The sequence below is a fragment of the Penicillium expansum genome, assembly GCF_000769745.1.
Source record: "Penicillium expansum strain MD-8 chromosome Unknown contig51, whole genome shotgun sequence".
NCBI lineage: Eukaryota > Fungi > Ascomycota > Eurotiomycetes > Eurotiales > Aspergillaceae > Penicillium > Penicillium expansum.
The window spans coordinates 1-25,173 of NW_015971222.1; the positions used below are offsets into that span (position 1 = coordinate 1).

A 25,173-nucleotide genomic window follows, 5' to 3' on the forward strand; every position below is an offset into this window, starting at 1 on the left:
CCCCCCAACAAATATAGGGAACATTTTCTTACTGCTATGAAGCCAAAATATACGGCAAGCCAGAGAGTATCGCCCTCGAGGAATATCCCGCTCATCCAAGCAGACTCGTGCTCCAGTTCAAATGTCTGCAGGTGAACAGCAAAATGGATCCATGAGGTCCAGGTGAAGCCGTGGTGCAATAGGACATTACTGCAGTCTTTGCTTGGCATCCAGATGTCTGTTCGATTCCATACCTTCTGATAATAAGCGCTTTTGCCATGTTGCAAATTAGTCTGATTTTCGAGCGTTTCAACCGAGTCTTCCTGTCTAGGGTATGTAGAAAAAGTCGACTTCCGTTGTTTAGGGAGGTTTGATTTGAATAGTTCAGCTTTTAGTCGATTGTTTTCTTGTTGTAGTTCAAAATACGATAGAACTGATTCTTTCTGCTTTGCACTGTCTCTAATTGAGCACTAGTTTGTATCCATGAATATTTCATATTGCTTGACACACCTAGTAACTCGGCCGTTGACTTTGACGACTTCTCTTGCACACGTACTTTCAAGACCTTTTGCAAGACAAGTTCCACATGGGATCTGCTTGTCGCACCTCACCCGACGTTTAGCACAACTAGCGCAAGCATTGGGTGCCCTTTGACTATTTCTTGTGGCTGGCATTGAGGATATAGAAGAAGTAAGGAGCAAAGGCAATGTAGTCCTAAGAGGCAGGGTAGGTATTTATGTGTATTTATCTATGGGACTTTCAAGGTTCCACGGTTCCAAGGTTCTAGGGTTGCCCAGGTGATCTGATTGGTCTGAATCATCTCCCACGATTGGCCAAATGCGGACTAGATCCCTCCTTATCAAAGTAGGTCACGAGGTATGTAAACTTGGGAGCGGATGTAGTCACGTAGGCAAATCAGTAGTTAACTAGTTAGTTACCCGTGCCTGATTGAATTGCTTAAGAGGAATTAGGAAGAACGAAACCATCTAAAGCAGTGGAGATGGGAGATATGAGCTATGGGCGAGCAAATGGTCGAAAATCAAACATTTAGTAAGGAATTTTCCCTGCCAACTTCAACACCCGGTCCGTCTCAATAGGCTCTTCATAGAGACGCTTTGTCAAGTCCCCTTTTTCTTCTGGGCGGATTTCGTCGCTGGTTTCAGTGAATAGATTGTCATGGGGCCAATGTGTCTATCCAAGTAGTTAGCAGGCTGCCCTTTTATATAGAAGAAATAGAAGAAATAGGATACTTGCCGTTCCAATCCTCTGGTCGAAAAATTCACCCTTTTGCTGCAAGATGTCAGGTGTGGCAAAGGAAGCTGGTGTATAGCACGCATCTATGGCAATTAGAGAGAGACCCCACCTGGAAAGGAGAAGAATACTCACAAACAACGGCGCGTAGGTTCTGAGTGGATGGAACACAATTAAAATGCATAGTGCGAGAGTCCCAGAGAATCAGATCTCCGGCTTCAGCAGTCACCTTGTGAATCTCACAGCCTCTTTCCTCGAACCACTTCACTTCACTCTCGTCAAAGCCAAACCAATCACTAGGTCCCCATGTTTCTCGGCCAATTGTACCCGAGTGAGTCTTAAAGAACTCAGGCATAAGTTTTGTAGATCCCTTCATGACGAGAAGACCCCCATCTTGAGGACCATTTGGTGCAAAGTTGAGAATACCCTGGACACACTGCATACCCTCTCGCAGCGGGCTCTGATCAATATGTGGCCAAGGCTGCGTTTGCGGTAGAGTAGTACCGGATGGAAGTGTCAAGTTCATTCCATCGAAAGAGACCAGAAGCTTGTCTGTTCCCCGCAGTTTTGCGAAGGCTTCAATTACTCCGTCCTCCCTAGCAAGATGGATTATTAGATGGGTATCGCTAGATATGGGATTGAAGACTTACGTTCTGGCTTCCCATATGAACTTCTCATGCTGGATACGATATCCATGATACATTCCTCCCTTGATGTGTGTAGGTAAATGTTCTTTGGTCCAAGTTGAGCGATTGTTCCGGTCAAACCCCAAAGGGAAACTTTCCAACCACTCAAACATCTTGTCGATGTAGTATTCACATCGCGCCGGTGAGATGACATTTTTCACCACAACGTATCCATTTTGGAACAATGCATCTCGCCAGTCTCCATGAACTTTGGAATCGTCCACGGTGATTTGATTAGCCGTTAGATGAGGCATGGTGCCAAACTGGGTACAAAACTAAGTACAAAATTGAGGGATAATAGAAATAATTAGTCAAAGCAATAGAAGCAATAAAAGCAATAAAAGCACCTTTGGTATGTTTTTTGCCCTCTTTATTTAAAAGTTCAAGTATATCCGGGGATGTCCATCAAAAGCCAGCTGGACGGGAACTGCCGCGCAGATAAGAAAAACTCGCGCGAGTTTCGCGCGAGTTGAACAAGGTTCTTGACATTATCCCATCGATAAGTTATTTGACCATTCTACAATGAAACTCTCAGATATTGATCATGGGATATAAGTTTGATAGATTTCTTAGTTCTTCCAGCTCAATGCCACCCTGATCTGTGTATCTGTGCTAATCTCAGAGATCAACCTCCCAAAATGACTGCTCCCGTTCAGGACTTCGCCACTCAACGCTTCGACAAATGGTGGAAAGACCTTGGTCTTCGTAAGCTGTTAGCATGGCAGGCTACCATCCTTCTCTCACAAATGACCACTGGATACGATGAAAGCGTGGTCGGAAGTTTCCAGTCCATGAAGCCCTGGGTTAAAGGTCCGTAGATCCTTGGTACAATTTTTGAGATGGAAGCTGACTATATCACTCTCACTAGCCATGGGTAACCCGGATTCATCTAAACTCGGACTCATCACAGCTATTGTCTTCGTTGGGGGTTTTGTTGGTGCTCTAGTTGCCTCGCCCACGGCGGACTACTTCGGACGACGAGTAGGCATGTTTGTTGGATCAAGCCTGACGTTTGTGGGGACCATCATCCAAACTGCTGCACAAGATGCTGGTATGTTTATTGGTGGTCGCTTCTTGATCGGCTTTGGTATTAGCTTCACATGTGTTGCTGGCCCCTCGCTGCTCTTTGAACTGGCTCATCCGGCCATGCGTGGCACAATCTCTTCTTTGGTAAAGGCCCTTTATTAACAGATCCAAGCTCCGTATCAACCTCTCTGCTAATCCGAGGTTTCTAGTTCAATGTACTTTGGTACGTAGGCTCTATCATTGCGGCATGGACAACCTTCGGCACGGGATACATGACTACCAGCTGGTCATGGCGTATACCGTCGCTCATTCAAGGAGTTCCCGCACTCCTTGTCATGATGTCCGTTCTTTGCGGTCTACCCGAAAGTCCACGATGGCTTTGTGCAAACCAGCGCGAGGAAGAAGCCCAACAACTGCTTGCAAAGTATCATAGTAACGGCGACTTGCACTCGGCTCTTGTGATCCATGAGATGGAAGAGATACACATGGTGCTGGGGGCTGAAGCAACCGCCCACAAGAGTGGTCAAAATAGCTGGGGTATTCTCTACCAGCTGCCAGCAAACAGGAAACGAATTGCCCTGGTGGTTACTATTGCCCTCTTGACACTCTGGAACGGCCAGGGTGTAATCGCATACTACTTCAGCCCCATCTTGAGCAGCATTGGTATCACCTCTACACCTCAGCAAACCGGCATCAACGGTGGTTTGCAGATATGGAACCTGCTCTTCTCTCTAGCTGGAGCTTTACTAGCGGACCGAATCGGCAGACGAACTCTCTGGCTGATTTCATTCATCGGGATGATCCTCGCTAACGTTCCATTGACTATATCATCGGCCATGTATGCTCAACACGGATCCAAGGGAGCCTCGTTCGCTGTTGTTGTATTTCTTTTTATCTATGATGCGGCCTTTAATCTGGCCAACAACCCCCTTCTTTATTGCTATCCGACGGAGATTCTGCCGTTTCCAATTCGGGCCAAGGGTTTGAGTATTCAAGTGGCTGTCTCACAGGCAGCACTCACTATTAATCAATATGTTAATCCCATTGCACTGGATAGCATTGGGTTTTACTATTATATTTTCTACCTGGGAATGCTTATCCTCGGTGTGAGTGCAATTTCTACTTCCATTTCCCATACCTTGATTACTAATTGTTTTCTACAAAGACTTTAATAATATTTTTCACATTTCCGGAAACGAAAGGAAAAACCGAAGTTGAGCTCGCCGCTCTTTTCGAGGATCCCAAATTAGATCGCGCAGATCCAATCATGCTTGAGGGGTTGGAAGCAGCATTCGATCACGACCCAAAAACCTGTGAGGAGAGTACTGTCGTTATCAAGAATGAGGCGTCGGATTCACTCTGATGTGGGATATGAGTCTGGACTCTGGAGTGATATATTGGGCTTATGAGATGGTGTTATATATGTTGTATACATCTTGGTATGGATAGTGGAAGGCCTTACCTACATATACCTAAGTACTTGATTTCCTCTGCCCCTTCTTGGCGGTCTCTTTCCGTATTAATGCTCAGGCCTTGCCGCTTTTTTGCTCACTGAGTAGAACTGAGCACGCCTCTGAGCAGTCTGATCTGCTCAGTGGGTATTACGTAAGCGCTATGATCCGCTCACTGAGCGTCACCTGATACTCAGCTGGTCACATAGCCTCGATATGTTTAATATCGGAACGTGTTATGCCAAGAAGTGCAATGCAGATTAAAGGACTGTATACAGATTACATATATTTGCTATTCCTTTTATCTCCACCTTGGAGTAGCAGTATTGGGGTGTGGTTGACGGGGGCGGTCATCGTGCTTTCCTACTTTGTAGTCATCAAGTTCTCATACCTAGGTAGATGGAGGGTTTAGCCCGAGGTCTGATCAAACTCTGAGTAATCAGAGGGCCTGACGAATATATCACGTGACTGAGTCTGAGCAGCTCAGTGAGTTTGAGCCCGGACTGAGATTTACTCAGTGAGCCTGACTCTGAGCGCCATTATTAAAGCGGCGGCATCTGGAATAGGAAAGCCCCACCCGGCAGAGGAAATATGGTACGTATACGGAGTAATGACCTAGCCCTGGAGGTACCTCACCCTTAGTAAGCTGATAAACATACCTAGGTACCTTTAAAAATACATGGTACTGCAGGGGTCATACATGTATTATATCCGTATCATAAATATTACCACATCAAGGGACTCTAAAAGTGACTTGAAATGAGTCAAATACGAATACGTTAAAGTATAAATGAAGTATAAATACCATTGGTACCCCGTTACTCCGTACTCAAATCTACTTGGCAGCCTAAGTGCCTTAAAACGGCCCCCCAGGATAACTAAAATAGGCCAAGCCCCACCAAAGGAAATCGGGTACTCCGTCTACTGTGCCTGATGAGGCTGAAGAAGACATGTATATATATATAGTTAGCTTAAAAGTCAGCTTTATGGCTATGTTGCATGTATTACTATTAACTATAAGACTGCCTAGGTACTATTAATACTATATTACCTAGATATATATACTATTAATAACGCCTTTTCAAACCCGTTTGACCTGGCGGGGGTGGGGTCTACTTTTTTCTCCCTTAAACCACTTTGAACTCCTCTTTTCATTTCCCCCTCTTTCTTGATATTCGATTGAACTATCGGCATAGAGGGGATTCGACAATTCTCATAACAAAATTACAATGAACAGACCACCACAGGGTGGTCAGCAACGCTTAGGTGCAACATGGTATCCAGGGGGGCAAGATGACTTCTACATGCCAGAGGTCATATCCCCATCTCCTCAAAGGTATGGATTTGAAGTTCACATCTATCTGCAATTTCTGCGATTTCTGCGATTTCTTCCTCTGCAAATGCTGAAAGTACGAGTACTAACTCATCCTAGAGTGATGCCAGAAGTGCCCGAGAATATGCAGGACAATATTGCTGAGATGGAATACCACGCTGACCCCCGCCGCGGCCAACAACAACAGCAACAACAACAACAACAACAACCGCAATACCAACGCGCCCACACCTATCCCGAGCGCACTTCATCCGTTCAAGGTCAACCCCAACACAGTCAAGTTCACGATCCCAGTTCCTACGCGCAATCCGCGACCTATGACAGCATGGATCACCCCAACTTTTCACCTTTCCCCGTCTTGCGGAACCCACCACCTAACGTCCCGCCCACCGATGAACAGAGAGAAGCGAACCTAGAGCGCGCGCGGATGGCCGTGCTATCGACCACAGACCCAGAGATGCAACTCGCCTGGGCCTTGGATGCCCTCGCCTTTGTCGAGGTCGCCGCGCAGAACGATGTTCGCCTCTGTTTGACCCAACCGCCACGTCCGCAGACCCCGCAAGTGGAGCGCCAGCTCAGGGTCGACGCGATGAACATCGTCGGCTTTCTCGCCGAGCAGCGCCATCCCAAAGCGGAATTCATTAAGGGCATGTGGCTCGAGTTTGGCAAATTTGGCTGCCCTGTCGATCGCAAGGAGGCATTCCGATCATACTCCCGAGCCGCTGAGAAGGGATATGCGCGTGCCGAATACCGGATCGGAATGCAGTTTGAGAGCTCGGGTGAGCCAGAGAAGGCGATCAAACATTACCAGCGAGGTGTTGCACGGGCGGATTCTGCCTCGTACTATGTGGGTTATCAGATAGTCCATGCAGGACAGTGGAGACACTAACATACTTGCAGCGCCTGGGAATGATGATTCTTTTGGGTCAGCATGGACAGCACCAGGATTTCAACACTGGGTTGGAATACATCCGGCTGGCAGCGCAGTCATGCGACCAGAACGCACCTCAAGGTGCATACGTGGGTTCTCCTATAAATTTCACCCTGAAAATTATTCTAATGGAGAACAGGTATACGGCATGCTCTTGGCTCGGGAGCTCCCTCAAGTCAGCGTTCCGGAAAGCTTCCTACCCCTTGATCTGAACCTAGCACGTGTCAATATTGAAAAGGCGGCATACCACGGGTTCGCCAAGGCTCAGGTCAAGATGGGTGCTGCATATGAACTCTGTCAACTGAGCTGTGATTTCAACCCCGCACTTTCTTTGCACTACAATGCACTGGCAGCCCGCCAGGGTGAGCCCGAAGCCGAGATGGCGATCAGCAAATGGTTCCTGTGTGGACATGAGGGTGTATTTGAGAAGAACGACGAGCTGGCATTCACATATGCCCAGCGCGCAGCCCAAAGTGGTCTTCCCACGGCCGAATTCGCTCTGGGTTACTTCTATGAAGTTGGTATCTTTGTGCCGGTGGATATCAAGGAAGCCCGTTCTTGGTACGCTAAGGCTGCGGCCAGTGGCAACAAAGATGCATCTGGTCGCATTGAAAGTATCTCACGCTCCAAGACTCTGTCCAGAAAGGACCATGAGAAGATCGCAATCTCACGCATCAAGTCGACACGATATACCGCTCATCAGCGAGGCAATTCCCTGGAATCAACCCCAGAGAATATCCAAATGCCAGATCCTTCAAGAATGACCTTGTCTGACGGCCCACCATCCGGGGCCCCTTACCCCGATCGTCCTCACTCTACTCGTCCTCGGCCCCAACAGGGTTATCAGCTGTCAGACACTCGCCCAAGCTCTGCTTTCGGCGTCAATCCCAACCTTCGATCCAATGCACCCTCGGGATATGGTGGCCCACCTCCTCAGGGCCCCAGATCTCGCACTCCATCTTATGGGCCTGGTGGGCCTGGTGGACCTGGTGGGCCCATGAACTACCGCCAGCCCGGCCCTGGAACCCCTCTCAGCGCTCCTGCTGGGCCTACAAGCCCGCAGGCTGGTAACATGATCGGCCCTGGCGGGGCTCCTCGTCTCGACATTGGCTATTCTGCACCGATGCCACCTCCAGGTGGGCGCCGCCCACCGCCTCGACTTGACTCGGTTCCCGACCGCAAGCCTATGAGACCTCCTGTTTCTGGCCACTCCGGAACGTCCTCACCCAATGTGGTATCTCCTCGTCCGCCTGGTTCGCCCTCGTTCCCTCCACGCATGGAGTCCCGGCAACAGTCTCACGGTTCAGGTGCCTCCACGCCTCAGCCGGCACCCTCAGTTGCATCCCCGGTCGCGCCCTCGGTCGCGTCATCGACCTCATCTGCGCCCCAGCAGAAGCCTGCCAAGCCGCCACCAAGCAAGGGACCCAAGACCTTTGAAGAAATGGGTGTTCCTAGTGCGAATAAAGACAGTGATTGCGTATGTAAACCCTACTTTTTGGTCATTGAACTCGAACCAAAGCTAACTTTTGCAGATTGTGATGTGATACCCCGGGCTTTGTTCCCTTTTTATCCAAGCATGTTTGGCTGTCTCCGTTCCACACCTTTGTGCATTTTCTCTCCTTTCTATAATCTCGGGGGGTTCAAAAGTTTTCGCCGTCCGGGAGGCGAATGGTCTCAACAGGTCTCCTCCTTGTTTCCACATGACTGGATATGCACCCATTTCATCTCGGCCTTGAGCTTGTTACTTTTTTTTTTCCCTGGACATATTACCAGTTGGTTGTAAGCTTGAGTATGAATTAGATATCAGGAGTAGTTGTGAATTTATTGTTTTCATTCTTGAAAGTTCCAAACTCTTCTAATTGTAATGTCAGTTCTTCCACGTGAGGCGTGAACTTCGTCTACTTGTACCGACTTAGCACCAAGTCAGCACTAAGTCAGTGCAACATCTTCCCAATCATTACATCATGGCTCCACGTAAGCCCAAGAGTGATGCAGCCGCCGGGGATGATGGTTAGATATTCTCTTGTTCAACTCCCCACTGACCTGCTAACCTTGACCCTCATAAAGATGCTTCAATGATCCGGGAATACCTTCGTGAGTATCTGGACGGAACCTGGACCTTGGCATATGTATGCTCAATGACTGACTCAACGAGTTTGCAGGTCAGCAAAAGTACGTTGGCTCTGATGAGTTGCTTCTATGCTGGAAGTGGTGGCTGACATCGCCTGGCACAGTCGTCCATATTCGGTTCGCTCCCTCTTCAGAACATCCATAGGGACAAACCGCTGACCAAGCATTGTTTAGGCCATTGACGTCTCTGCAAACCTTCACAATAAGGTGACCAAAAGTAAGACTGGTTCTGTGAGCTTCTCTATACTTTCCTAACATGTGGGGGTTTAGCGCAAGCCGCAAAGCTTCTCCGGGATTTGCATGAGAAGAAACAGATTGAAGGAAGGGCTTCTGGTGAGTGTGGTATACTTCAAGATAGTGAAATACTAAACAAAAGACGCATAGGCAAACATACAGTCTACCATGCTCTGCAAGATCCCTCGGACGTCACAACCCCAGAGGTAGCTGCAGCTGTCAAGCTTAACATCGAAAGCCTTGAGAGGGAGATTTCAACTCTCAAGGCAAAGGAGAAGAAGGCCCGAGCAGAGTTAGCAGCCCTGCATGCAAAGCCCCGGATATCCGATCTCCGGCAGGATATCAGTCGTCTTGAGAGCGAGTTATCGATGATCCAAGCTCGCCTGGCAAGTCGCCACAAGGGCGATCCCGTTCAGATATCACCAGAAGAAAGAGAAAAGCTCGAAAGAGAATGGAAATATTGGCAATGGCATGCCAACGTGCGCCGTCGGATCTGTTGCGATCTCTGGGGACAATGCTCTGAGGTACTTCCAGAGAACATGACTGCAGCGGAGTTGTGGGTGAGTTCTGAGAATGACGAGTGACATAGCCCGCAGGCTCCAATTATCAATGCTCTGGAATTCTGACAAATGTTATCAGGAATCTTTGGGGCTTGAAGGAACGCTCCAATAAGATGTCATGGCGGAGTGGTGATCTCTCTACCTAGACCCCACTCGAGTCACATCATTTGACATCTACGATGTACACGTTTAGTACGAGAGCTACAGAGGGAATTCTCGAGGCTTTAGAGCTATGTATTCTATTTCCGATAGAGATCTGATTCGCCGGTATGCAGCAACTTCGAGTATGGAATGGAGGCAACGGGGGAGAGGCAAACCGTAATCGATCATTGTCATGAGGTGAGAGAGGCTGTGGTGAGATCGTCTAAGATAATGGTGTTATGTATTATTGGCTTCAATATTATTTTAAGTATATTTCTACACTGTACCCTCTACAACTTCCCAGAACTTCTCTTCGCATTTTGTGTTTGTCGAGTGAATCATCCAACACCGATCTCTTCCCCACCGCCCGAGCCTATCTCTCTTTCCCCTCTCCAATCTCCAACCCCTCCCACTTCTCCATGCAGGTGTCTACTCGTCCTCCGTCATCTCGTCGAACCAGTCACTCAGAGATGAGAGGTCGTGCGCCTCTTCCAGTTTCTTCTGGGGCGCAGAACCCCCAGAATGGACATTCTCGCAATCCATCGGCACTTGACGTTGCCCGCAGCCCGCCGAATCAGAGCAATAAGAGTACGTCTTTGACTTCAATTTATTCATACCAATCATTGCAGCTGTATCCAGAGTGCGAGCTAATCCTTTTACAATCGTCTATATAGACACGAAACATGTTCCGTGCAAATTCTTCCGCCAGGGTGCCTGTCAGGCAGGCCCCGCTTGTCCGTTTTTACACTCCACCGATGCCGGAATTGACTACGCTCCTTGCAAATATTTTGCAAAGGTATGAAATTGGCACTGTTTCGAAGTTCTCCCTTCGTTGCGCGTTTTCCGAGGCTGTCGGAAGTTAACGGGGCAATGGTTTTAGGGAAACTGCAAGTTCGGCGCAAAATGCGCACTGGCGCATATCTTACCAGATGGACGGAGAGTCAACCGGCCGACTGGGAACATGGGAATTGGGAGTGGCCACCTCAATCTGGGTGGCCGAGTGAATCCGCAGGCCTATGTCAACCAGGACTCTGCCCTGACCAACTCGGTGCTCTCCCAACAGCGCATGAACGGCCACGAGCAGCCTCGATACGCCCCGCAGCTGGCCCCGCAGGAGGAGTACGGATCCCTGCATGGGCAGCAACAACCATCCTATGATGGAATCCCCACGATCGATACGGGCCTGGCCTCCGATGCCGGCTCCAAGTATGGATCTCCCGCAGAAGATGTCCGATATCCCATGTCGCCTAATAATAACCACCTTAGCGCTCTTGATGCGGGGCTCCCGGCTTCGTTCGACAGCCAAGGTATCTCCCATGCTGCCCGTTACGGTCCGGTGGCTGCTTCTATGCCCTCGCAATTTGGATTGGAATCGCCGCCACCCCAGAGACCGGGACAAGCAGATATATTCCGAAACCTACGCGACATCGGCTATGCTACCAGCTTGCGCAAGCCTTCGTCGAATATCGGGTCTTCTCCTCCTGCCCCGGAAGATACAGTCGGCACCCGGTTTATGCACTCGTCGCGCCCCGTCAAGCCACGCATGCTTTCCGCTAGTGTTCCTCGTCCCATGGCTCTTGAGGACTGGGATGAGAACTTCCCCATGGAAGAGGATTACCTACCAGTCAACCTGCACGACGATGTTCTGACCCCGCAGGAAAAGCTGCGCCGTCTCTCCCGAACTGATAACGACCTAAGCTCCAGCCACCGCGACATCAGCGGCCTTGGCATGACCAGCACCAGCTTCTCCAAGACTGGTTCTCCCCTGGCATCCAGCCCGTCTCGGTTTGGTGCATTGTTTGCCAAGCAGCGCCAGCGCAAGGAAGAGGAATCCCATGGCTCTTCCTCTTTCCACATCGGTTCTCCTCTCCGTGAATCATCACTGAACCCAATCACCAGTCCCAGCCTGGGACCCATTGGCAGTAGCCGGGCATCCCATGAAGGGGCGTCGTTCATCTCGAGCCCTGGACGTCAATCCTCAATGTCGATGATTTCTGAGCAGCTCGGCGGCATGGGCCTTCACCCTGGTTCTGCTCGCCAGTCGTCTGCTGTTCCTAGCGCTCGCTTTGACCGAATCATCTCCTCTCCTGTCAGCACAAGCAAGATTGAGGAGGAAGAGCAGAGTGATCTGGTCTTCGACATGGAGGAAGAGGTCGGCAACAAGCGGACCAGTGCCTCATGGAGTGAGAACAAAGAAAGTTCCTCCTAATCTGACCTCTTTGTTTCCAAACTTTATCACAATACATGGAGTTCAAGCCCAACATTGGGACATGTTCATATTCACCAAAAATGCAGGGAAAAAGGTTATTGGAGTTCAATTGGGCAACATACATCAAAAGAGACAAAACAAAAGAAGGATCCAAGACAATACATCCTTTCTCTCTTCCAGTGAGATGTCTGGTTCGGCAAAAACAAAAGGCGACAAAAAAATGGCTTCACATTCCTCTCATCATAGACTGGCACTCAGCATTATCTCTGCCTTGTTTTATTCCTTCGTTTGGAATCATCTAGACCAGTCATATGTGTTTCTCATTACTGGGCTTTCAGAGGATTTCTCTGACTAGCCATTTACTGTATTAATTTTTGCCTTTTCTCTGTTTTTATTCGTTTCCATTTCTGGATATCGCACTGTGTCTGGGTTGACATATCTCGACTCCTTTTTTTTTCATATCTGCTTTTGTTTCATGATTTCACGACCACTGCGATCTCTGGTGCTTCCTAGGTGCTTGCTTTGTCTTCTTCTCCCTTGTTCTTTGTCCCCCTACTGTCGGATATGTGGTCTTGGTTCTCAGGACTGCAGGCATGTACAAATTGGAGATGTGCAAATAAACGATTCCTTGATAATTTTGTAATCTCTTGGTAGATTATCATTAAGTAGATAAATACGTTGTGTAGTTTTCTTGATGGACAGCATGTTGATATTCAAGCTATTGCCGAGAGCGAACAGGTAGTTATATATAGAACCAACATCTCGTGTCAGAACTAACATAAAGCGAGATTTTGAAGACAAAACATACAGATTGATTGGCACGTGCAATTTACTGGCTAATATATGAAGGACTAAAATTGAAATCATTTCATGTGCTACCTAATCATACACATCCCTAAACTAAAATAGACGCCTCGAAGGTAACGCCTTTGAAACCAAATCATGAAACCACGCCAGTATGTTTCCCCTTGTTCCAACTAAGCCTCATCCAGGTACAAAGCAGTACCCTTTAAATTGACCAAACCATCTTTCGTAGTCTGGGCCTGAATCTGTTGCGTCTGTTCCATGGCATGGCGATCCGCCACATCGCCACGCTCCTGGGTTCCATCAAGATCCATAACATCATAGTCTCGAGCCCGATGGAGATATTCATAGAGCTGATCTGTACCCGTGACGACACGCTGCACCAATGTCTCAACCGCCTTCCCAGTAAGCGCCTCGGCACGGCCTATAAGCTCGGTGTTTACCTCAGCGCGCCGGCGCTTCGCAGCTTCCTCACGTTCCGCCTGCTCATCGGCCAGCTTGCGTTTCCGCTCCTCGACCTTCTTATGGTGCTCTTCCTTAGTAGCGAGGTATTTGAGAGAATGGCCTAGCTTCTGCTTCGAGGGCGGGATGAAGTCCACTGGCGGCGCGGAGAAGAATAGCACGCGGCCGTGGTCGTCGCAGTGGAATTGGTCGCGGATGTCTTCTGGGATGGCGGCGTTGGCTGCGTCGCTCAGGTGGAAGACTTCGACGGGCCGCGGTGCGTTGGGGTTGTACACGGCTGGCGGGGCTTGCATGCGGTTCTGGGGGTAACCGGCATAGGGGGTTTGCTGGGCCGCTGAGTATGCCTGGGCCGGTGGTGAGGGCTGGTATGCGCCTGCTGGTGTTTGCGGGGTGGCGGCGAGCTGGCTTGCGCGGCGTTGGAGAGATGTTGTGAAGGCTTGGGATGGGGTCATTTGGTGGAAGCCTGGTGGACGGATGGGGGCGGGAGTGGTGTGCATGATGATTGGGGGTGCTGCTGGGGTACGGACGCCTGGGTCTATGGCCGTTCTGGGGAGTGATTGGCTCAGTGATTGACGGGGTGCTACAGACTGGGGTAAGGAGGGAGGAGGCGGGGATGGGGTTGGCTCGGGTGGTGGGGATTCCTAATGTTGTCAGCTTTTCTATGATCTTTTCTCATGTTGTGGAAAAAAGACTTACATTTTCATCTCGTGGACGGCGGTGAACTGCGCCGGCAACAGGGGGTGCATTGTCGGCTCCCCAGGTCGGTCGAGGAAGGTCATCAGTCTCCTTGGAATCCTCTTTCAGGAGATGCTTGATCGGACTAGGGATTTTTTTGATCTTGCGCGGCACATCAAAGAGATCCATCTCGTAGTCTTTCTCTCGCACTTCATCTGGCAGACAGCTGGCCCAAGTTTTGATCTTGTTCAACTTGTGTTTCTCCTCATTGTACCGAGCCTCGCACACATAGATTTCCTTATCCGGTGCGAGATCCCTTGGACGACCACGGCTGTAGCGAGTGAAGAACATAACAAAGCAGCGATCCACAATCTCATCAATCCGGTGGTCTCGGTATTGCCCAGTCTTCACAACTTCGTTGGGGTAGAAGTGCTTCTCGAAGTGATGCACTGTCTGCTCAGGGCGGTAATACCAACATGCGTTGATCCATTTCTCTCCATCAGAGTCCTGCCAGGTCCGGTAGATCTGTGCAACGATGGGCTTGCTCACATCGTTTTGGTTTTGGATATGAACCCAGTCGCCAACCTTCCACAGTTCGCCGCGGTGGAGAATACCATCAGGGAGTGGGAAGCGTCCGTCTTCCATCAAGAACTCGCTATCAGGCTTCTTCTTTTCTTGCTCAGCCAACTTTCGTGACTCGGTTTGCAGATCAACCGCATCCTTGAAGATCTGACTGTCGGACTGGTTGTAAGCCTTGGCATTTTCGAACATGAGATCAAGATCGCGCATGAAATGGTCGACGGAGTTGTACTTCTTGCGCTTGGACTTGCGCTTGATAATGTCGATGGCGATGGGTTCCTTGGTCTCCATGTAGTAGTCCGGATAAGCGGCTTTGTCGGGGAGGCGTTCAAAGTGTGTGATCTTCAGGTGGCCACCGGCGCCCTTGAACTTCCGAATTCCCTTTAGAATCGTCTTGATACGGATTTCCATAGGTGTGTCTACGCGGGGAGGACGGCCGCGTTTCTTGCGGAGGTCGGGTTCGTGCTTTTGAGTCAATCCGCGCTTGAACCCAGGCTTGGGACCGGGCTTCTTTCTTCGTCGGCCCTCATCCTCGGAGTCTTCATCTTCATCTTCTTCTTCCTCCTCCTCTTCCTCGTCATCGTCGGGGAGCGGATCGGCCTCTGGGATCTCTCCAAGATCGGGTAGCTCTGCCTCGTCAGCGGGGATCAGGCCTTGGGCGGCCAGCTTTCTGAACTCGGAGGCGAAAACTTCCTGGAAATTGTCAGTTGAATGCATAGGGTGACCGAGTTTACTCAAACATACTTTGACAACCAGCGCATCTTCGTAGGCCTGTGATCTAGGTCTGTTGTATGTTTGCGCATTGTGCGGGATCTAGATCGTTAGCTCGTTGCCAAACCTGGAGGGGCGCAACCACTCACCAAGGCGCAATCGCGGACAAATTCGGAAAAGTGCTTGTATTCCCGTTTGTTGATGCGCGCTTTCAAAATACTCAGGGCCATCGGCTCCTTGATGATATCGTAGTAGTCGGGAACATAGCGCTTGTTGACACTGCGATGGAACAATCGCGACGGGTCATGACCACTGCACAAGATAAGAATTAGCTAGCGATCACTATATATTTCAGGGTCAATCGCACTCTTCTTCTCGGTAGTCATAAATTGCCATGACCACATCCATCATGAGTTTCCATGTTTCGCGGGTGATCGCACCGTCATTCTCGATGGAGTTGACGGGTTGTTCACGCGGGGGTTGCGATAGCTCTTTCTCGGACTCCATGTCGTTGGCGACAAGCGCGTTTCCACGCAACGGTAAAATTGGCCTTTGAGATCAAAGAAATTGAAGCAAGCAAGCCAGAATTCAGGTAAGACAGTAGGGAAGCCCTGGAGATGTCGGAGAATGTTTTACGAGCGCGTGAAGCTGTTGCTGACTCATCGAGCATTTGACGTTACGGTAATTTCATGAAATTTCATGACAAGGCAGATGGCCTTAAGATGGCCTTAGATAACCTCAGATGGCCTTGGATGGCCTCACATTCAGGACAACTTTTAATCTTGACTCAATCCATGTCATTTCTATTTATATCTCTTCCATGAATATTTGTGCTATAACCTACCTACTGTGGTTGGGGACATACATAGTTCTTCAGCTAAATGCTTACTATGATTGGCTTGGTACCTGGGTAAGTCTTACCCCGTTTGCAGTTGTGTTTGTGATTTTCAATATTTTGATCTGAAAGAATAGAGAACTGATTCATATATCAGTCCTCACTCTTCCCAAAGCTCCAAAAAAGGGGATCTTATACTATTCGACTTGCATCACAGACTGCCTCAGGTATACCCAGGTATACCCAGGTATACCCCACACGGCAAGTCGTCATATCTTCCTATCAGTGGGAATTCCAAGGCTCTTAAGATTATCCACCTTACAGTTCCCTACACTCTCTGCCTCTTTGGAAATTTATCACAATGAGAATTCGAGTCCGTGGGCCTTCAGGCCAGTCGACTATCACCTTGGATGATACCGCAACCATCAAAGATCTCCAAACCCAAATTGCGGAGAAGACCGGCCTTGCTACCTTTGACGTAAAATATGGATACCCTCTCAAACCACTCGAACTTGACAGCTTTCAACAAGACCAAAGGATTTTAGAAGTTGGAATAAATCTAAATGGAGAGTCCCTCATCGTCGCACAGAAAGAGGGGGCCACCCGGGGCGTGAGTGACGATGCGCCAACAGCCCGTACAGTACCATCACAACCAGCACAGCCATCACAGCCATCAAGGTCGCAAATACCACCAGAGAACACCACAGAAGACCCGCCAGAAATTGCCTCCCCAGAACATGCCGGAACGTTCGTTCTCCGGGTGATGCCCGACGACAACTCGTGTCTTTTCCGAGCAGTCGGCGCTGCAATCATGGGCGATATGGACACAATGGTTGAGCTACGATCTATCATTGCGGGAGCCATTCAATCAAATCCGTCGGAATATACAGCAGCAATTTTGGGCAAAAAACCGGATGAATACTGTACCTGGATCCAGAACGAGGACTCGTGGGGTGGCGCCATCGAGCTCAAGATTCTCAGTGAATACTTCAATATTGAGATATGTTCCATCGATGTACAGACTCTGCACATATTCCAGTTTAATGAGGGAGCACCGACGCGGTGTATTGTGGTGTACTCGGGGATTCACTACGATGTTCTTGCGCTGTCCCCCTCTCGCCCGCCTTATACCCGAGCCAACCCACTGCCACATGGCGACACAAAGATCTTTGAGGCGGTTGATCCGGTTGTTTTGCAAAAAGCCAAAGAATTGTGTCGAGTGTTGCAAGGAAAGCACTACTACACGGACACTTCTGGGTTTACTGTTCGCTGTAACGTCTGCGGAGGTACATTCACTGGAGAGAGAGGGGCTACGAAGCATGCCGCGGAGACCGGGCATTACGATTTCGGAGAGGCGAGCTAGTATTACATATTCAATATAGATAAACACACTGCGGGATGAAAGTCATATGAAGGCTGCTTCGTTGTCATGAATAAAGTGGTATGCAGTGTATGGCATAAAATCGATCTCACATATCGTACAAATAATCTTGGGTCTCATAGCATGGCGACCTCGTCTGCATCATCTTCCTCCTCCTCCTCTCCCGATTCTGCGCTTTCTTCTGGGTTTCCTCCCCACTCCACATCATGATGCACGGGATCAGTGAAGAATTCATGCTGTAGGGCGTCCGCGGCACTGAGGCGCTTAGACGGGTCCAATTCCATCAGTCCAGACAAGAGGCGTGTTGCTTGCTGCTCGCTTTCCGTCAAATCTTCCACACAGCTGGACCATTTCACCAGCTTCTCCCAGCTGTAGCCTTTCTCGCCGATGGTCGGGATATTCGTTTCGAAAATCTGTCCATGCATGGCCGCGGCAGTCTTCATGCGTTTGGTGCCGAAGATGCTCGACATCTCGATCATCGCATCGATATCGTCCGCAGAGTTGAAGAAGGGGAACCGACGTCCCAGTAGAGTTAAAAGGATGACACCCACTGACCACATGTCGATCTTTGTGGTTTGTGATGTGCATTTAAGGAGAACTTCTGGGGCTCGGAAGCCTCGAGTTCCAGCGCGGTTCGCTCGTCGTGATGGCCGTGAATCATTCTTGGGGTAGCCGGCTGAAAATCCCGTGGATGGGGGGTTCTTGGAGTAGTAGCTTGAAAGGATCCGGCTTCGCCGGACATAGCTCTGGTGTGTACATAGACATGGGCTGGTGTATTCTGAACCTTGGCGCTGTCGGAACAGTCAGTAAGTCCATAAACTTATGGCATATGGCAGCAATGAATCATACCTCTGCAAGTCCAAAGTCAACCAGGACACCTTCTTTCAGATCGGGATTGTAGAGGAAGTTGCTAAAAGATATTAGTATAACTCAGGTCCCCGAAAATGACATACTTACGTCGGTTTGATATCACGGTGAAGGATATCGTGTTCATGTACTGAGTTCAAGGCGGTCATGAGGGATCGTAGATAATGGCGCATATCTGCAACCATGAATGTGCGATATTGAATGCGAAAGTCGGTATGGGGGAAATAGGGCAACACAGCGACCACTTGGTCCTGATATCGGAAGGCAGTGATCAGTGGGCAGACAGACCCGCATCCTCGGAGATCGTGCAGCAGTTCCAGTTCATTCTGAATTCGCAGCGGGCTACTGGTGACATAGATCTTCTTCAATGCGACAAATTTCGTTTTCTTCCGTCCGGTTTGCTCGCTTTCAAACCGCCGTCGTTTGGTTGGAGGCTCCGCATAGTTGTCTTGGGCGGGTGTTGAGACATCCCAGTCGTTTTGGTGGACATCATAATGCAGGTCCTCTGCTTTGTAAACCGTGGAGAATGTGCCTGTTAGGCCTGTCAGTAAAGAAGCCCAGCAATGACGGCTAGACCAGCCATACCTTCTCCAATCCTATTGACTAGACGAAACTGGGCCGAAATTCCTGGGAATGAGTCTTCCAGCTTTCTCATATCCTCTCTAACCGATTCGTCCACCTCTTCCTCATAGTCACTCTCCTGGTGCGCGTCGCTTTGTGAGACTGTCTCATCATCATGTCCCAACGAGTATTTGTGCTCTTGGAAGGAGTTGCTGCGCTTTAGCTCAAATACGCCCGGGGCAGCGCGGAGGCCCGACATGGTGGCACGGAAGACAATGACGAGTCTATGAATTGAATTTATTGAGTAATGAAGTGGAAAAACAAAGTCATAAGATCGTGTCGCGTGTATGTCAAGATCAAATTCCTTTCAATGTTTATCTGTTTATCGCAGCCAAGAATAACCTTTGGAATACAAACATAACAATATTGTTTACCGGGCGGTGACAAAGAATATGACATTACCACTGGCAAATCGATCAAATACAAGGCGGTATGACAGCCCTGGAGGGGTTTGCATGACTAGCGGTAAAATATAACTGCGTGGTTACATAAGTTGAACCAAAAAGGGCAAAAGCCAAACAAATGGAGCTTATCAACAAATCGGCTTTCCTCCCCGCTTTCACCTTTTCTCTTTTTGAACACCCACGACAATGGAGGACAGAATAGAATTCAACATAAATGAATCACTCAAGTATTACTTGAGTGATCCTGCTTCGATCCCGACTCCTGATGCGGACCCGGAACTGCTGGATTGTGAATCGGATCCTGATCAACTTTCGCCAGCGCTGATTGACAGCATCTTGAACCCGATCGTGGATGCCGTGGCGGAGAACCCCGAAGGATTAACAAGAGCATCATTATTTGACTCGTTGCAATTTTTACTAAAGTGCGCTCCGGTCCCTTCCCAACTTGCCCATGGAGGCTGGCGCCCGCCTGGACTCGAATCTGACGATCCTTTTCACTCTTGCAGATACGCGACCCTTCTTCCTGCAAAGTACTTGAGCAAACTTTTGGATTTGGTTGTTTCTGGCCTCTCTGTCGAGGCAGATATCATCCATGGAGACCTTGAATCCGACGAGCAGGATGCGATTCAACACCACAAGCAGCTTCTGGAGATGTACGGGTTCCTTCTCCAGTGGGCCTTGTCTGCCGTAGAGGTCAAGGCCGCAGAGAAGCCCACTGAAGCAGCACCCGTGCGACGAGGAGGACCCAAATCCAGGAAATCCGCCAACAGTGGCCAGTGGGATTGGACGCCCCAGATCCAAATATCCATGGAGACCATGTGCAAGGTGATGAAGCTCAAGTTAGGGCGCATTTTTTTGACTACTTCGGATCGTGATACTTTTATTACCCTATTCACACGCACAATCTACCTGGTCCTTGAGAGCGAGCAGCGGGTGAAGAGCATGGCCATTCGCATGCATGCTTTCAAGGTTCTTTGCATCGCAGTAAAGCACCATGGCCAGGCCTTTGGTAGGTGTCCTGATGCGTATTACGGCTGATTGATAACTGACTTTAGCATAGGAGCTCAAACTTCGATTGTGCAAAGCTTGACTTACTTTGAGCATCTCTCCGAACCCATGGCCGAATTCCTCCACATTTTGGCAGAACAATACGACTATCCACAGCTTTCCGACGAGATTTTGAAGTGAGATTATATCACTAAATTGGCCGGAAAGTTGCTAATTTTACATGTAGGGAGCTCGGAAACAAGGAGTTTAATTCTAACGATACGAGAGGCCCCAAGTCTGTATCGACATTTATTATCAAACTGTCCGAGCTTGCGCCCAGATTGATCATCAAGCAAATGACCCTTCTGGCCAAACAGCTAGATAGCGACGTGCGTGACACTTTCCGTTGTCTTGAAGCTTAGCTAACAAGTTCAGGCATATACTCTCCGCTGCGCAGTGATCGAAGTCTGCGGAAACCTCATTTCCGACCTCAGCCGACAGGAAGAACGCAGTGATAATTATAAGACCCAGATCAACGCCTTTTTCGACGTATTAGAAGAAAGATTCCTTGATATCAACCCTTACTGCCGCTGTCGCGCGATCCAGGTATTCATGCGAATCTGCGATCTGGAGCAAAAGTTCCCGAAGAGGCGACAGGCTGCAGCGGAACTCGCTGCCAGAAGCTTGGAGGATAAGAGCAGCAATGTGCGACGCAACGCGATTAAACTGCTGTCCAAGCTCGTTTCTACACACCCTTTCAGTGTTATGCATGGTGGGCTCCTCTCATACAAGGATTGGACAGAGAGACTGGATGCGGTTGACGCCGAGTTGAATTCCCTGCGCCCTCCTGAAACGCCTGGCTTTGAGGGAGGCGAGATGACTCAGGTTGACCCCGAATTGCTGGATGATGCCACACAGATGCCGGATGATTCTCCATCGAAAGCGCCCCGGATGAGCGATGAAGAGAAGGCTGTTGCTGTGCAGAAAGCTGCAGAACAGGCGGCCACCTCCGAATTAATGACACGCCTCCAACTGACGAGGAAGTATTACAACGAGGCCATCCGGTTCATTGAAGTCCTTCACTCCGGATCCACCATCGTCACACAGTTACTTTCGTCCCGGAACAAAAGTGAGGTTATTGAAGCCATGGATTTCTTTGTTGTTCTCGATGCGTATAAAATTGAGACTGCCCGCAGTGGAATTCGCCGTATGCTGCGCCTGATTTGGACCAAGGGCAACAGCGACGAAGGAAAGGGCGTACAGACCCATCTGATTGATTGTTACAAGGGCCTCTTCTTCGATGCGCCGGGCTCTTTCACCCCTAACGATGCAGCAAACTACATCGCCCGCAACATGATTAGTTTGACGTTTGGTGCAACTCCTGCAGAACTGACCTGCCTCGAGCAGTTGCTCAGCACGATGATGAAGGCTGGAAACATCTCCGAGGCAGTCATCGCCAAGCTATGGCAAGTTTACAGTATCCAAAAGAAGGAAATCTCACGGACTCAGCGCAGGGGTTCAATTATTGTCCTCGGAATGCTTGCCCTAGCAGATCCAGAGGTTGTGGTAAAAGAAATTGAGGCTATGCTACGCATCGGTCTGGGTGGCTTAGGAAGGGCTGACCTCGTGCTTGCCAAGTACACTTGTATTGCTTTGCGGCGTATGATCCCCGGACGTCAAGCCAAATCAAAGGAGGTTGTCGGCATTCCTAAACTCGCTAGCGACCATTCTGTTTTGGTCAAGCTGATGGCTATGCTCGAGATCGAGACAGCTAGCAAGGAATGGTATGGAGTGGCAGAGCACGCGCTCAACGCCATTTACACTTTGTCCAAGCATCCCGACGTCCTTTGCTCTGGTATCCTCCGACGAAAGACAAGATTCGTATTTGCGCCGCACCTTCAACAACGCCCACCCTCCTCCCATGCCTCTGCCAACGGAGAAGATGAGCAACAACAACCTGGGACTGCTTCCACCGATGGCCAGGAATCCAAGCCCAAGCCAGCATCTGCCGCACTCTCGCAGCTCCTGTACGTGGTTGGTCACGTTGCGATCAAACAGATCGTACATCTGGAGTTGTGTGAGCTTGACTTCAAACGCCGCAAGGTCGAACAAGAGAAGAACAAAGCAGCCACTGCTCCTCAGAAAGAAGACAACGCCGAAGAAGACGAACTTGATCTCATCGGTGGAACAACAGAAGACGACTTCCAGGATGCCATGGCCCATATCCGCGAACGTGAGCTACTGTATGGAGAGAACTCCCTGTTGGCCAAATTTGGCCCGCTGGTGGTGGAGATCTTGGCCAACAACAACTCCTACCCCGATCGTGATCTGCAGGCCTCTGCAACCCTTTGCCTTGCCAAACTCATGTGCGTGTCTGCCGAGTACTGCGAGAAGAACTTGCCACTCCTGATCACTATCATGGAGCGGTCCGAAGATCCTATCGTCCGTAGTAACGCTGTGATTGCGCTAGGCGACATGGCCGTTTGCTTCAATCACCTCATCGATGAGAACACTGATTTCCTCTATCGCCGTTTGAATGATGACGATGACTCCGTCAAGCGCACCTGTCTCATGACCCTTACCTTCCTCATCTTGGCTGGTCAAGTCAAGGTCAAGGGACAATTGGGCGAGATGGCGAAATGTCTGGAGGATGATGACAAGAAGATCGCTGATCTAGCTCGCATGTTTTTCACAGAACTTGCAACCAAGGATAATGCCGTGTACAACCACTTTGTTGACATGTTCAGTCTGTTGAGTGCAGAGCGCAACCTGGATGAAGCGTCTCTCCGTCGTATCGTCAAGTTCTTGATCGGGTTTGTCGAGAAGGTATGTTTTTCTTTCTCTTTCTACTTTCTAATGATCCATGCTAATGTTGGCCCAGGAAAAACACGCTCGCCAACTGGCCGACAAGCTGGCCGCTCGACTACCTCGCTGCGAAACAGAGCGACAGTGGAACGATGTTGCGTATGCCCTGTCTCTTCTGCCGCATAAGAATGAGGAGATTACCAAGACCGTCAGTACAGGGTTCAAGGTCGTCAGTGCCGCAGCCTAAAACTGATCTGATATGGATGATGTGTTGATGTACTTGATGATTGGAGTCTGGCGGCGTTAGTCTTTTGGATCAAAGGTTGTAATTCTTTTTATGAATAGGATTAATCGTTCTATTGAACCTATGTATGATACACTATTCCGTTCAATTTGGTAACCACCAAAATGGAATGATATTGCAGCTATCCACAAAACAGATTTCTAGAGAATATGATGTCTAAGTATGTGAGAATAAGAGTATGACCAAAAAGGAGACCAAAACGGGGGGAAGGTAATAAAAAAACGACAAAGAGACGCCGAGTTCAATGTTTGTATGGTCGCATGCCAGATACGCCAAGGTTGCTTCCACTGCCAAGGGGAAAATACAATTATATCTATGCGCCCTGCACTGTACTTTCTGTCAAAGCGAACTCGCCCGTGCGAATTCCTTCCAGAACCTTTTGTCCCTCCTCTGTGAGCTCCGGTTTACCCAGCGGCGTGGTTGCGCCAGTGAAGAACCGGGGGCTCCACTCGGTGCCCTTTTCAATGCGCTCCGCAGCCCGCTGCCGTTGCCGTTCCTCAATTTCCTGCTTGAGTTTGGTAGCCTGGTTGAACTGCTTATCAACAATAGCGTCCGTGACACCCGACCAGAACTTCAATGACTCGTTGGACAGCTGTTGTTCGGATGGAGGCAAGTCCTTTGTGACGGGGTGAAGTGGAGTAATGTCGATGAGTAGACGGGGCTCCTTGGTGCCTGCCGGAGTGAAGTAGATCTTTCCATGCCAGGAGCCGGTGATGCGAGCGACAATGTCGCTCTCTGGCACATCTTTCAGTCGAATGATCGTATCCTTGTCCGGGTTATAGCGGAAGATCACGCCCTCGAGCTTATTCTGTGACCGACCAATCCAGCCCTCTTCCATGTACTGCAGGATCGCCTTCAGGCCCGTTTTGGGGCAGGTGACGTAGCATGTGTCAGCGACTGTGACTGCAAGTGCTCCACGCAGTATTCCTCCCAGGTGGGCATTTGGGTGGGTCAACTGGTATTCCTCGTTGTCCCTCTTTTCGATATTCACGAAGATTCCGAGGTTGTGCTGTCCGGGGCTCACGCGGATACTGGTGCCAGTGAACTTGGCGCTGATCTGGTCAAATCCGCGCGCCGAGACGCCTCGTTCGGGGCAGTCGATGTAGAACGCTGATACTGGCGGGTGGTGGGAGGTCTGTTCTGTGAGATAGCATATCTTAACTTTCTCGTCGCCGTCGGTTACGGTGGAGGAACTGTTGGAGCTTGCTTTGATGCCGGGGAGGTTTCCTTCTTCGGGGATAATGTCGCTAACGTCCCAGCTACACTAAAAGGTGTTAGCAATGAATTGCCATGAATGAAATGCCGAAGGCACTGGTACTCACTCGGAAGAATTCACCCAAGGTTGAGTTGTATGGTTTGCAGGGTTTCCCTTTGACGTATTTCTGCAGCAAGATCAGTAAGGCGATCAAGTGAATATGAGCAACCAAAACATACCAGATCCTTGGTAAACCAGAACCGCAGCACCTCCAACATTCGACCTAGCTCATCATCCGACTTGCCAATGCTGTAGCTCTTGAGTCAGCACACAAGCTTCCACCAAATATGGGCACAGTTGCTAACCTCGCGAATGTCTCCGGTCGATCTAGATAATGCCAGTATTCTTATCACCATCTACAGTCAGTACCAACCCCGCACAGCGTAACACGAACAATGACCTACCTAGGTTTGGCCGAGGCTCCAGCAGTTGCGCCGGCAGTGAAAAGCGAACCGAAGCGATATCTGCCACACCGACGAACCTAGTTCCCAATTATATCAGCGTCTGACGTCTAGTTATGTGTGTTGCGCATCGTAGGCGGTGCGGGGGGGG

General features: G+C 49.6%; 9 protein-coding genes across 9 annotated transcripts; 6 read left to right on the plus strand and 3 right to left on the minus strand.

Moving 5' to 3' along the window:
* Window positions 1-1,153: 1,153 nt before the first annotated feature.
* PEX2_019240 (Phytanoyl-CoA dioxygenase) lies at window positions 1,154-2,170 on the minus strand (the record flags this gene model as incomplete). Its single annotated transcript, XM_016739199.1, has 4 exons — window positions 1,154-1,170; window positions 1,230-1,316; window positions 1,366-1,826; window positions 1,881-2,170. 4 exons carry the CDS (start codon window positions 2,168-2,170, stop codon window positions 1,154-1,156), a joined length of 855 nt encoding a protein of 284 aa, XP_016601720.1.
* A 384-nt stretch (window positions 2,171-2,554) lies between these two features.
* PEX2_019250 (sugar porter family MFS transporter) lies at window positions 2,555-4,305 on the plus strand (the record flags this gene model as incomplete). The annotated part of the gene is made up of 4 exons (XM_016739200.1): window positions 2,555-2,726; window positions 2,785-3,086; window positions 3,152-4,048; window positions 4,108-4,305. The coding sequence occupies 4 exons, from the start codon at window positions 2,555-2,557 to the stop codon at window positions 4,303-4,305; spliced, it is 1,569 nt and encodes a 522-aa protein (XP_016601721.1).
* A 1,317-nt stretch (window positions 4,306-5,622) lies between these two features.
* Window positions 5,623-8,201, plus strand: PEX2_019260 (uncharacterized protein; the record flags this gene model as incomplete). Its single annotated transcript, XM_016739201.1, has 5 exons — window positions 5,623-5,729; window positions 5,826-6,573; window positions 6,627-6,746; window positions 6,797-8,134; window positions 8,190-8,201. The coding sequence occupies 5 exons, from the start codon at window positions 5,623-5,625 to the stop codon at window positions 8,199-8,201; spliced, it is 2,325 nt and encodes a 774-aa protein (XP_016601722.1).
* A 420-nt stretch (window positions 8,202-8,621) lies between these two features.
* PEX2_019270 (uncharacterized protein) lies at window positions 8,622-9,605 on the plus strand (the record flags this gene model as incomplete). Its single annotated transcript, XM_016739202.1, has 7 exons — window positions 8,622-8,667; window positions 8,725-8,751; window positions 8,820-8,829; window positions 8,892-8,904; window positions 8,962-9,004; window positions 9,058-9,120; window positions 9,172-9,605. The coding sequence occupies 7 exons, from the start codon at window positions 8,622-8,624 to the stop codon at window positions 9,603-9,605; spliced, it is 636 nt and encodes a 211-aa protein (XP_016601723.1).
* A 587-nt stretch (window positions 9,606-10,192) lies between these two features.
* On the plus strand, window positions 10,193-11,931 carry PEX2_019280 (putative spindle poison sensitivity protein Scp3; the record flags this gene model as incomplete). Its single annotated transcript, XM_016739203.1, has 3 exons — window positions 10,193-10,310; window positions 10,397-10,518; window positions 10,603-11,931. The coding sequence occupies 3 exons, from the start codon at window positions 10,193-10,195 to the stop codon at window positions 11,929-11,931; spliced, it is 1,569 nt and encodes a 522-aa protein (XP_016601724.1).
* A 977-nt stretch (window positions 11,932-12,908) lies between these two features.
* On the minus strand, window positions 12,909-15,669 carry PEX2_019290 (putative RSC complex subunit (RSC1); the record flags this gene model as incomplete). Its single annotated transcript, XM_016739204.1, has 5 exons — window positions 12,909-13,838; window positions 13,894-15,144; window positions 15,196-15,264; window positions 15,312-15,474; window positions 15,530-15,669. The coding sequence occupies 5 exons, from the start codon at window positions 15,667-15,669 to the stop codon at window positions 12,909-12,911; spliced, it is 2,553 nt and encodes an 850-aa protein (XP_016601725.1).
* Window positions 15,670-16,358: 689 nt separating this feature from the next.
* On the plus strand, window positions 16,359-17,360 carry PEX2_019300 (ubiquitin-specific protease OTU1; the record flags this gene model as incomplete). The annotated part of the gene is made up of 1 exon (XM_016739205.1): window positions 16,359-17,360. The coding sequence occupies one exon, from the start codon at window positions 16,359-16,361 to the stop codon at window positions 17,358-17,360; it is 1,002 nt and encodes a 333-aa protein (XP_016601726.1).
* Window positions 17,361-17,494: 134 nt separating this feature from the next.
* Window positions 17,495-19,065, minus strand: PEX2_019310 (serine/threonine protein kinase CDC7; the record flags this gene model as incomplete). The annotated part of the gene is made up of 4 exons (XM_016739206.1): window positions 17,495-18,169; window positions 18,228-18,288; window positions 18,336-18,777; window positions 18,831-19,065. 4 exons carry the CDS (start codon window positions 19,063-19,065, stop codon window positions 17,495-17,497), a joined length of 1,413 nt encoding a protein of 470 aa, XP_016601727.1.
* A 391-nt stretch (window positions 19,066-19,456) lies between these two features.
* On the plus strand, window positions 19,457-23,309 carry PEX2_019320 (condensin subunit YCS4; the record flags this gene model as incomplete). The annotated part of the gene is made up of 5 exons (XM_016739207.1): window positions 19,457-20,279; window positions 20,331-20,454; window positions 20,505-20,646; window positions 20,693-23,083; window positions 23,139-23,309. The coding sequence occupies 5 exons, from the start codon at window positions 19,457-19,459 to the stop codon at window positions 23,307-23,309; spliced, it is 3,651 nt and encodes a 1,216-aa protein (XP_016601728.1).
* Window positions 23,310-25,173: the final 1,864 nt, after the last annotated feature.